The sequence below is a fragment of the Anguilla rostrata genome, chromosome 13, assembly GCF_018555375.3.
Source record: "Anguilla rostrata isolate EN2019 chromosome 13, ASM1855537v3, whole genome shotgun sequence".
Taxonomy (NCBI): domain Eukaryota; kingdom Metazoa; phylum Chordata; class Actinopteri; order Anguilliformes; family Anguillidae; genus Anguilla; species Anguilla rostrata.
The window spans coordinates 11310376-11322727 of record NC_057945.1 but is presented as its reverse complement, the minus strand read 5'-3'; the positions used below and the strand labels follow the sequence as shown (position 1 = coordinate 11322727).

General features: G+C 38.7%; 1 protein-coding gene and 1 long non-coding RNA gene across 2 annotated transcripts in view; both read right to left on the bottom strand.

The window, feature by feature from the left end:
- Nucleotides 1–700: 700 nt before the first annotated feature.
- Nucleotides 701–12352, bottom strand: part of LOC135237099 (HIG1 domain family member 1A, mitochondrial-like) — a 193315-nt gene continuing 181663 nt past the window's right edge. The window contains exons 2-5 of the mRNA XM_064303841.1: nt 2978–3019; nt 2289–2382; nt 1881–2015; nt 701–1417 (exon numbers count right to left, since the gene is read on the bottom strand). Of these exons, the coding sequence (XP_064159911.1) occupies nt 1359–1417; nt 1881–2015; nt 2289–2373 (279 nt within the window). The 5' untranslated portion in view covers nt 2374–2382; nt 2978–3019 and the 3' untranslated portion in view covers nt 701–1358. The remainder of the gene's footprint in view (nt 1418–1880; nt 2016–2288; nt 2383–2977; nt 3020–12352) is intronic.
- LOC135237747 (uncharacterized) lies at nt 8355–10089 on the bottom strand. The gene is made up of 2 exons (XR_010324902.1): nt 9914–10089; nt 8355–9608 (listed from the first exon to the last, which is right to left on the bottom strand). It is a non-coding gene; the product is annotated as an uncharacterized LOC135237747 (long non-coding RNA).

The following is a 12352-nucleotide window of genomic DNA, read 5'->3' as shown; positions in this document are numbered from 1 at the left end:
TCAGACATCCTTTTTTTTTTTTTTTAAATTGTCCGGAACTAAGCTTTAGACCTGAGCTAAAGATTCACACCTGTACTCTGAAGCCCGGGGCTGGTGTTCATTGGACAAACATAGCATGTGACCCATGCTTACATCAGCATCACATCACAATCATATAAAGTCAAAGCAGTGTGATTGCACATTAAACATTCCACAAGTGTCCTACAGTTGACCATGACCTCATTTCACACTGGGCACCATGTTTGATTTCTGGGGTTAGGCCCAAAAAGATGGTATTACCCATTCTCTGGAACAGGGCCAGCTTAGCCCGGGCCGAGGTTGGTGCTGTTCTTTACAATAAGCAACTGTGAAACCTTACTGAGCCCCGACCTAAGAGTCCCCTTAGTACCGGGCTAAGCTACAGTGTGAAAAGCCCTTAGATCAAATGAAGTGCCTACATGTTTCTTTTCTGTGCACAGAATATGAGCTGCCCTGATCAAGAGTGCATTTCAATGTAATTTACTTTTAAATGCAAACTATACTGGCCACCAATCCGGACTTAATTTATTCACTGTTAAGTGTTGTAAAAATTATGGAAAATGTCTCTGAAAAGCCCAGGTGCAAGTATGCAACATGACTATGAACAATAAGCTTGTAACGCTACACATTATCAGGTATGTGTGTAAGAGACTAAAGAAAAATTAATATTTGAAAGATGTCATGATTTTCAGAGTGACTTTATTATTTGTACATAGTAGTGTTCACTGTGCACGTGAGGCTTAATCAAACAGAGTCAAAGAGACGTGTCTACTGTTTATACTTTTACAGTTACAAAAAGAAATGTATATCACAGTGACTAATCATACCAAAAAACTTGTATTTATATAAAAAAAGACCAGACTATTTCTTGTCCTTTTTTCTTTATTTCACCTTAAATACATTTAAGTTAAAAGGTTCCACTATATACAGACTAAAACAGAACAATTCTAAGTCACCTCACTGTGAGGCAGTGCATGAACTCAAACGTGACTGTGATTGCGGTAAACTGGCTTTAACTTGTGGGAATCTTGGAGTAATATTGGATAAATATAGCTAAAGATCTGAAAGGTACTTCAGTGCCTGTAGGTGTAAGTGCAGCGTTTAATGTATACTTATCTGAAAAAGACAAAAAAGGCCTCATAACTCACTCACTCACTCACTCAATATTCTTGGACTGGCCACAAAGAACAGCAACTGAAGGTTGCCTGTAGTAGTCTCTGCTGTTTGTCAGATTCCCATTTTCTTGGACAGGAGAGGGGAGGGGATAATGAAGGTGGTGTTAGATTGGTAGTCATTGGAGTTTAGCTGCTATAGGCTCGTGGAGCATGGCTGTGGCCATGTCACTTAGTCCCAGGATCTTTAGGGGCAAAGTACTCCGTGTACATGGAGTAGAGGACCCCTGAAACAGACACAGATGAAACAGTCTGGACACAGTCCTCTGTTTTCAACAATGCAAAACATAAGCACACGCACATCCAACGTTAGCGGTAGGATTTACACCAAAAACACAATGCAGACAGAAGAAATGCATAGAGAACACAATTCTTCCAACTATGATACACTGTAGTTATTGCACATGGAAAATAATTACCATCACCATTAACAACCCAGACTATACAAAATAAATCCTGAAAAGTATCTTTTTACCATAACTGGAAAATATGTTTATGAGAAGTATATTATTAAAGTTAATTTACCTTCAGAAAGTATTGTATTTTAATGGAAAGGAGTAATAGCCAGATATATTTAGAGTCTGGTCAGTCAAACATTCTTACATACTGAGGGAATTTCAGTCATGTAGGCCTTTCTATTTCTGGAAGAATTAAATGATAATCGTGACCAGAATAAACAAGAGTACATACCCAGTGTCATAGCTCCAACCACAAAACCCTGTGCTCCGACACGCATGTGGATGAGGTGGACAGACATTTTTGTGTCGCCCCTTGATTTGAGCTTCATCAGCCCGTACGCAACAATTGACGCAAACCCAGCCATACCTGTAAGACAGGGTAACCGTCATACGCAAACGGTACATGAGGAAGCCACACTTGTCTGTGGCTCGTCGCTCGGCAACATATACTTTTTCGAGGCAACAGTGACTCTCGGGCAAATGTAGAAGGAAACGATATGAAGTGGCTCATTCAGCAACCACAATCGTATCTCTATCGTATCATGGAAATTAATTATTATTACAGTCATATTTACAACTTTTAAAAATACAAATGTAATACAGAAAACTTAAAGCTCTATTGTAAAATATAGCTCCCTACCAATCGGTACGAAAGGCGATTCCTTCGCCTTCCGCATGAACTTCGATTCCGTGTCATCATTTGACCAGTTTTTCTCGGAAGCCATGATTGACAGCTGGGAAGAAATTAAGAGAATCAGGAGGGATTGGTGCGCTCGTGTCGTTTACTAATTAATTCAATTATATAATTCACATGAGGCTAAAGATGCGAGATGCTAAAAAAACATCAGCGGCGTAGCCAGTCAGACGCGTCTGTGAGATCCGTGAGGATGACAGCAGCTACTGTACTCAGACATGAGTTTTTAGAATCGTTATCGTCATAACATATTCGTGTAACGAGTTAAAGATTTGCATAATTGTTCCTCTTATTATCCTCCGTAAATGCAAGTCGGTATTCATCAGTGAAATAACTAATCGTTTGATCTGTTATTTCCTAATTTCACCACTGCGCGAGAGATGCGCCAGTATGACACAACAGAAATAGTAGCCTATATAAAACATAAATAGATAAGACGTTCTGGTAGTTCTCATTCGTGACATTTCCGGTCTGATAAACATATTTGCCTATATGTTTTGCAGCTATCAATTCGGTTCCCATATAATGACGGGTATTTCAAAGTTGCATTTTTTACAAGGTTAAATTAATTTATTATTAACTGTTCGTAAAAAGTTAAGATATTTAGTTTGATCGTATTTGTCATTGTAAATTACCTTCAAATTGTGATCGTGACACAGCCCGAAATTCCAACTACGTCGATACGAATTAACTATCAACTGAGATAGGATAGTTCATTTCCTATATCGGTGTACCATGTGATCTGCGGTTATATCGTAATTACCGTAAGACAACGTCAAGCCGTCCAGAAATAATTTTCATTCATGCTACGACGTGAATTAAATGTTTCGCTAATTCCTGTTTTTTGCATACGAAGCGTAGTAACTCATACATGAATGATCCTGTTTATCTTAATGAAGTTGAATAATCTTTGCTATTATAAATGTTTTACTGTCGTGTCTTAGCGGAGTATTACTATTATCTCTATCAGCTTTCGTGCTGTTTGTGCCTTTGATTTGTAAGTCCTTCTGTACTTCTTAATAAACTAACCGATCAGTAATGTTTATTTTATAGACCTTCTGTTGTGCACACGAGCATGCAATAAGCCATCAAGAGCTGGTAGTGGCGTCTCGGTTGACGATTCCATTTTGAGGGGGCGCTGAGTAGAGTAGCATGAACGTACGGTAGACCGGGCATTTTAAATGGAGTTTCTTCGGAAGCCATTTGGTGTACAGTGTACTTCACACTCTTGCCACGAGGCGACGCACTCGACTTTTTTCAAGACCCGGGGCTGAATATGCATGGTGTGCTTGGAAGCTAAATAGTATACCTGTCCTGTAATTTCTGCATGTAAATGAATTTGAACATGTAAAACGCCACCTATTACAAGCTATGCTGTGGGACATCTCAACAACTTCACTCTAGTGTTTCTTTTGCGCCTCTACATCATGAAACCTATGCACTTGTTGTACGTCGCTCTGGATAAGAGCGTCTGCTAAATGCCTATAATGTAATGTAATGTAGTATTATTTAGCCTATTTTGAATTTGCTTTTAGGTTTGTTGCTTGAGGTAAGTCAGCAGTGCAAGAAAGCGTAGGTATACCCAGCATGAGATTGTGTTTTGCGCATGGCTTATGGAAGTTGGTAGAGAACTGAAATTCAGTTGCATTTTGATATGACAGATGTTTTGCTGGTTTCAGAGTTTGTGTTCCACGAGGGAGCAGTTGAGAGGCGCCGTTTTTCCTGTAATGACAGGCAATTCACTCCTGACGAAGCGGCGGGCGGGTTCGCGGCGTTATGTAAGAGGGGTAATTTTTCCCGCCTCGCTGTCTCTCCCTCCTCCATGTTTTTGTTTTTCTGAATGAGCCGCTCCCTCCCTTGCCTAGGCCTCACAGCCTGCCCAGTAGGCCCCTTTCCTGGAAATGTAGCCTCACACAGAGGCCACACAGGGGCAAGGCTGGTGGGAGGGGGAGAGACTGCTTCCTGCAAATCACATGACTCAGGACAGCCTCTGTTCCCCTTGTCTGAGTTGTATAAAACCTCAGCTGTTGGCAGAGAGGACCAGTCAAACCCCTGTGTATTCCTCTCCTAGTTTGCGTATGTGAGCTCCTGTTTTACACAAGCAGTGCCTGTGTACCCTTACATTTCATTTTCATCTATTGCTTTTATTTATTTTATTTTTTGGCAATTTTATTTTTTGGCAATTCTCAGAATATAAATTAACACATTAAATATAGGCTTTTCATGGTGAAAAATATGTAGAACTCCAGATCATTTAGACCAGGTGGCACTTAGCATCATCTAGCATCAAGTTTTTAAAGTTTTTGGACCATTCTGGCATGTGTTTTTTGAGCAACCAAACAAACAAAACGGAACTGAAACAGGAGGTCCAATTAAGAGGCAAAGAATTTGATCAAATAGCCAAGTAAAACATCTGGTTCTGTTGTTGCAGCTATGACTTTAAAATGCTGCCCATGCTTAAACCCTGACCCCTGTTCAAGTTTTTAAAACTTATTCAATCCCTTGCCCTTCATATTTATTTGTTGGCTTTTTATTTAAAAAAAATAAAAACTTCTAAAAAATGTCTCTTTTTTCTGGTCTCCATTTGTTTTTTTCTTTAATATTAGTCTTGTTGTGTGTTTTTAGAGTATGGGGTAGAGACAGTGTTATTCAATGTTATACCTCATGTATTGCTTAGTTAACATACAGTTTTATATTTTAACCAATCAATAGTGCAACTGTTTAGTGGACTTACATTGAATATCCATATAGAGAGGACGTATGGTGTCAGACCTTTAGCGCTGGTAGAAATGGCATACTTTACATTAAAATTAAATGTTTATTATTTTCTTGTTGAAAATCCTTCTGAAAACTAAGTATGAATCTTTGTTGTATGGTTTAACACTTTAAATGCAAGAAAATACTGATTGCACCTGATCTTTAATTTATTCTGCTGCTATTCCATGATTTATATGCACTATATTAATTGTATTTGTGTGCATATGTTTTACAACAATTGTTTTTCTTTAGACTAAAAAGGCCAGGTACTGTCATTAAATATTATTTTATTCTTATGTCCCTCTATATTGCTGTACTTGTTGAAGTGGTATGATATAGGTGAATTAATTTAGGATAAATATTTATTAATTGATTGTGCTGGTTCCACACCATTATGTGTGCAGTACCACAGGTTATATGCCATCAGTAAATATTAAAAATAGTGACAAGATCCAAGTGTCTGTAAGACATTCTCATACCTTATTGTTTTCTTAGCCAGAAGAACAGCATGCAGGCACTTCCTGTAGTGCCACCCCCCTCCCTCCCACATTGTTCATTGCACAAGACAGCAACCAGTATGGCTGAAGAGCATGTATCACTGCTTGTGGAGTTTAAAACATTTATCTACACATTCTCAGTGCTTAGACATGCCCTTAGAAACATGGTCACCTGACTCAGATTGCTTATGTTTATGGAGCCTATGAATGATTGTACAGAGTGTTAAGTGATTGTTCGCTGCTTTGAATATTTATAACACATTACCTGCAATAAATATAAACATAATGGGCCTCATTCACGAAACGTGTACAATCACATTTGATCGTATACTGTACAAATAGGCAGCATTCATCATCTCATGCACCTGGGATATGCGCAAAAACAAAGGTCTGCACATGTGTCATGAATCCCGTATTGTTTTTTGTTTTTTTGTAGAAACATTTTTAAGAACAAAAGTAAGAATAATTTAAGAAAAGTTTTGTGAATGAGACCAAATGTCATTCCTGGCGTCTGTACTGTGTTATTGTTCTGTATTCTTCCTTATCTTGGCATGCAGAATTCACCTGTCATGATTGAATGTCCACCATCTCTATCTACCTTGCGTTGTTATGACCGCTTTCTCAATACTTACAAATACTCAGCAAGTCAAATATTTTTATGTTTGCTCTTTCATACATTCAGCAGGCATTGTTTTTGTGCTACATGCTATGTCTGAATATAGGAATAGGTTGAAAAAAGACCCATGTTTAGTAATGGATTGTACATTCACATCCCCAATATGTCTGGAGAATATATTGTGTTCTCACAATAAAATATATTGTGTTTATCTGACTGTTTCTTCCCGATTACCAAATATTATATAGCAGTGTTAATTTTTATCAACCATTTTTTTGTATCTGTGTCACTAGATAAGCTGTACTAACATAAGGTTAATTTCTTCTGTATTAAATCCGTTGTTTTTATTTGTTTTACTGTTTTTTGTTCTACTGTTTTTAAAGGTTTTGTCACATTTTTCCTTTCAAGACTATGTGATCTACTCTCTCACTTAATTATTATAAACATTATCCAAATGTTCATGTTCATCTCCAGTAAAGGGAAGTACTATCAGCATTTATACAGATGAGCAGAAATATTGTGGTCTATATGGTTTTACCTACTTTTCTAATTGTATTGTTCTTATTATTGCACTTGGGGTGTACTATAATACAAAATTCTTAAAGTCTATACATTCACACAGTTCACAAAGCTCTTTATGTGGTTAGTACAAGTCTAATAAATTTTAAAATATATATTTTAAATTAATTGTTGAATATCTTTTAAAGTACTTCTTGAAAACCTTTTTCAAAGTGTGCAGTCCTCACTTTGTCTAATTTCAGCATCTTTTTACGCTGCCCTTCTGGGGATAATTATTAAGGTGATAAAAGCATTAAGGTGTGAATTCAGGATGGGATTTCTCTGTAGTTTGTGAGAGGGTAATTGCAGTTAGTGATCCTGATAGTGGGAAAAACAGGAGCTAGCATCTTAATGCTTGCATTTTCATCGCATGGAGATAATGATGACTCTCCTGTGAACAGTTTGTAAACACACTGAACTGAAATAAATAATGTAATATCTAGATTAATAACAGTGATGATAAAGGTACATAAAATAATCTAAATTCAAAAAAATTGTAAATTTAAGTACCAACAATTTAGATATGTTTTTTTTAAAGCCCAGACACAGTATTTCTACTTAAATAATTTACCTTTTGAGAAAAATCTTAAATTTTTCAAATATATTTTCAAGCTACATTAGAAGTTCCACTGTACACCTTTGGCCGATATATTTTAGAAGGTTTCCTAATTACATTGATTAACTTACATGCCACAGTTTTGTTGTTTTTACAATATTCATAATTCAGGACTACATATTATTCAGTTAAGTCCTAAGTGGTTATCTTTATTTAACTTTTGGTCTGCTGTGTAACTCAAAGATTTTCTTGCAGATTTTGTTGTCTAAAACAAAATAAATCATGATTTATCTCAGACAGGAAAGTTTGAATGAACCTGATTGATTTCCTAAAATCTTAATTTCAGATTTTCAGAGAGCTTTTCTTAAAAACAAAAAGATACTGTAACATAATATTTTTTATACAAAAGGTATGTTTAAAGTAATTACAATGTGTCGTTATAAATGTGAGTTAAATATAAATTGAATATATAATAATTACAGTGTGTTTAATTCAGTATTCAAATTACACAATAGTTAGACAATGGTTTAAAAGACATTCAAAATACAATTGGAGTACTTTCATCATTGTATTGTACAAATTTATAGACTATATAGAATTATGGCTCATTTAGCTGAATTTAAAATGAAATGCATTTTAAAAATCACAGTAGTCAGAACAATCCTAACAATCCTAGCTCAGAGTTTCAGAATGGCCAACAAATATTGGTGCACATTTTGGTTGGTTAACAGTTATACTTGAGAAGAATTACAATATGAGAATTTTGTAGAGAAATAAGAGCAACATCTCACTCCTACAATGTTTAAAGCACATTAAGTTGCTCGGCTTTAAGTTTAAGTATCAGTCTTGAAATATAACACTTGCTGCTATTTGTTTTGCCTCATCGTTCTGTGTGCCGTCTATATTCTGCAGCACTCCACACAGGTAAGAAAGGTATGACAAATTCTGTTTGGAAAATTACCAAAGCTGTTACAGGCAAATGCATTAGTACTTTGTCTTCTTAGCAAACCAATAGGACTGCAACAATCAACGGTTGAAAGGCACTGGTTTTATTTAATTTGATTAGATTTAATTAAATTAATTAGAATTAAAATGGGGCCATAAACTCTCTCACCAGCATTAAAGCACAGACAGAGAAGCACACACACAAGCATTCACACACATTTTTTCAGCTCTTGGGCTAATTAATAGTGATGAACATTTTTTTGCCAGTTCAATTCAGGTTATAACTAGTGTTACCATAACAATGGGATCCCACCCCCAAATAAGACGGTATTAAAAACACAATGCAGTTTGCGGGGGGGGGGGGGGTTATTCATTCAAGTACAAACAATTTAAAGCAACCAAAAGCTATGATACATTTTTATTATAAGTTTCGACCCAAGTCATAGATTTGTTTTCTGATATTTTTTCAGTTTCTGTTTAAGGACAGAAGCATTTATACATCTTTTGGGTGAAGTACAGAAGAAGAACTAAAGAAGAGAAACTATTTTAAACAAGTGTAGCTGGATATTTACTCTAATATTTCAGGTTAAGGTTTCAGGCTGCTTAGTGGGTGTGACAGTACTACCCCATAGAGATATAAACCTTACAGTTACAGCCTTATTATAGCTACAAGTCAGGTTTCCAAACCACTACAACCTATACTGTTTTTGCACTAAGGCTGGGAAGTTGCTTAAAATCATCAGTCACCACTCAAACCTCAATGGTTTTGCAAAGAATTGTTGCCCTCATGTAGCTGTACATTGATTATTTCTATAAACAGTGCAATGGCAGGAGCCCCTGCTGTGGTCCTTTCTGCATCCTTTCCAAACCCGTGGAGAACAACGCCTCTGCAAAATGGAGGACTGACAACTTCACAGCCAGCAGCCGTAGAAAATGACAGCGTGCCGTTTCCTTGCTCAACGTCAGTGTTGCAATTTGGTATCAGCCAGCGAAGTTGCTAGTTTTGCGACCCGAATCTTGGCACGCGAGTACGTGAGGGGGTGTGCGTGCCCCCTCCCGTTTGGGTGTCTCTGTGCTCCGTGTCCGTACCTCCCCCTGGAATCAGTGAAGGGCCTCAGCCACCGGCTGTGTGCCTCTCAGCCTTTCGGCTTGGAGGAATGTGCTGTGATCACAGCGGAGAGTGTGAGGAGGAGAGGGAAAGCTAGAAATTATGCTGACAAGTGTGGAGTAAAGTGACACACTCCATGGCACATTCCTTGTCAGTTTTAAGCCCCCGGTTGAAGCACTCGCACAACAGCAACAAATTTTTCCTCCATTATGAGCGTCTGCCTGCCAGGCTGTAAAAAATATTTGAGTCAAGCACTGCCCTTTCTGTTTCTGATTTTGTTTGTGCTGTGTCAGTTCATAGTTATTTACAATCAGCTTGTCGCACAACACTTCACAGTGGGCATTTTCCTGATTGAATAATGAATAAATAAATAAAAACAGGAACAAACCCCGTGCGGCCAATCTTGGATAAAACTGTAAAACTATACGCTGCCTGGCTTAACAAGCAAACAAGCTTAAATCCTGGAAAATAGAAGAATGTGAATTAAAGAACTGCAGATTAAGACTGTAGAAGAAGGGTGCCTGCATTTATTACCGTGACATGTGATTCAGGTGTTGTGTGGATCCTGGTATGCCTTTCTTGCAGGGAGCGGGTGGAATTGGGGGGGTGGGAGCTGTTTCTCGACAGCCTGACCTGTTCCGCCTCTTCAGCCACCTCTTTCAGGGGGAGCCGTGTCTCTCTCGGGTCACATGACCCAACTTTAGTACAGGTTTTCAGGTTTTGAATTCTCTGGTCTTGGCCAATGGGGACTGCAGAACCTTGTCCCCCTGGTCCCTGTCTGCCACGCCCTCCTGCCTGTGCACGTGCATTTTTTCAGATTACGGCCTTATCTGCAGGGCCAGGCGGGGTTCTTACGGTCCTCTGCTATCACCAGCAAAAACGTGAGCGAGGATGGGGGGTAAAGCTGAGGTTGGGTGGGGGGGCGAGGGGGGGTTGTGGTAAGAATTCAGTGACTGGGGGGGGGGGTGAGGACAGCCAAAGCCTGCGGACCCATTAATAGCCAAATGGAGATAGCTGCCAGCCTCGGTAAAATGATAAATGCAGGGCTTTTCGGCAAATGAAGCTCCAAACTTGTCCTCAAGGTAAAATGCTGACGGGAAGCCATTTTCCCAAAAAAATGTTTGCAGTATCTGGCAATTGACATGGCCCATCCCTCCTGTCACCAAGCCTGTCTGCACATACCACTTTAGGCTGAATTCTGCTTTCTGCCTGCCTCATTCTCTCCTCCTTGGGAAATGTTAAGGCTTCCTCGTAACGTGCTCCGCTAACTTTGTGTTTCTGTGTATTGTTTTGTGGTGATGTAATGGGCGTAGGCCTGTCATGAGTTTTGAATGATGGGCCTGGCTGGCCACTCTGTACAACAAGACACCAAGACACCAAGACACTGTCAGCTCACTGCACTGGAGACCAAGGGCTGCAGCCAAGGGAACTGATTACACACTTTTTTTTTCTTTTCCTATCGTGGCAGTGTAGCATCATGATTGGGGAACTGGGCTTGTAACTCAGAGGCTACAAGTTTTATTCCCAGGTAGGGTGCTGCCCTTGTACCCTTGAGCATTGGTTAAGTAAATAGCCAGCTGTGCAAACAGATCTTGTGTAAAATATGTAAGCTGTGTGACAACATCTGCTAAATGCCTAAATTAGAAATCATAAATCTTGTAATTCTGACTGCCTTGTCCAGATTTTCTTACCTTGAATACCTTTCTCAGGCCATCCTGATGCCTCGCTCTTCTCCAGGGGTCCAGTTATTAGCGATCACATGCGAGTTGCAAGGGTTGTATTAAGAGAGCTTTGCTTTGCAGGGAAGTCCAAACCATTTGGCTACAATGGTGGGGTGTCTGCTTTTGGTGCAGTTGTGTTTGTTGAAGTCACTGCAAATATCTGACCATGGCTTGACCCCTTAACACCCAAGAATTTGCCTCAGGCCGGATACTAACCAGCCATTCAAAATGAAGAAAAGCCAACAGAAGTGTCAGGGTTTTACTATCACCAATTTTTTACCAATATACAATGCTTGTAAATAATTGCTGTTTCAAACTTTTGATGGGGTCCATCCTTTTCCAAATATATCACCGTTAATTTGGTATTAATCTGAATACCGTAATTTACATGTGAAGATGGGAATCAACTAATAAGTAGTTCCAGGACATAAAATCATTTTAAATGTCTTAATGAATTGACTCACAAACTGCTGTGAATACTAGATCCAAGCTGGAAAAGCAATGCCTTAATAGATGGCCATCTGGTCAGAAAGTGCGAATGTCTGGCTAAAATCACTGGAGAATAATCATGGCAAAACCCTGCATTCTGGACCAACAAAGAGCTACTGCAGCATGCTTTGGCAAAAAGATAAAAAATAAAACAATAAAAACTTGTGATTTACACAAGAGTGTAAACCTGTGATCACACAAAAGTTGCTATGTATAATCACAAGTTTCTCTGTGCTGCTATGCCTGACATTGGCACATGTTTAAAGTGCTGGACACTGATCAATGCATCAATGCATCATCCATTATTGCACTGTGTTTATTTTATTTCATTTTATTTCATTTTATGTTCACTGTTATGCATCACCAGACCAAAACAAAGTCCTCGTATGTGTAAACCTACTTGGCAATAAAACCTGATTCTGATTCTGATTCTGATCCCGATTAACAGAGACTGTTGAAATGACACAGAAAAACTAGTGCAGAGTACAATGAATGGAATGTCAGATAGAACAGGCAAAGGTCCTTTATACCAGAACAAGGGCAGGTGTGAAACGCTAAAGCTGGTGAAGTTCTGGAAAGACAGAAACGGTGTGTGAGAGGTTTCTTTCCTTAACTGTTCACTCATTCTTTCCAAACACATGTACCTTTAACCACAAGAACTCAAGAAGTTATAAATCATGAATAGAACAGGGCAAACGAGGGCATTTTTGCAAATCAATCACAGGAATGAGCTTGTGGAACCAGGCCACACCCAGCTGGGTCC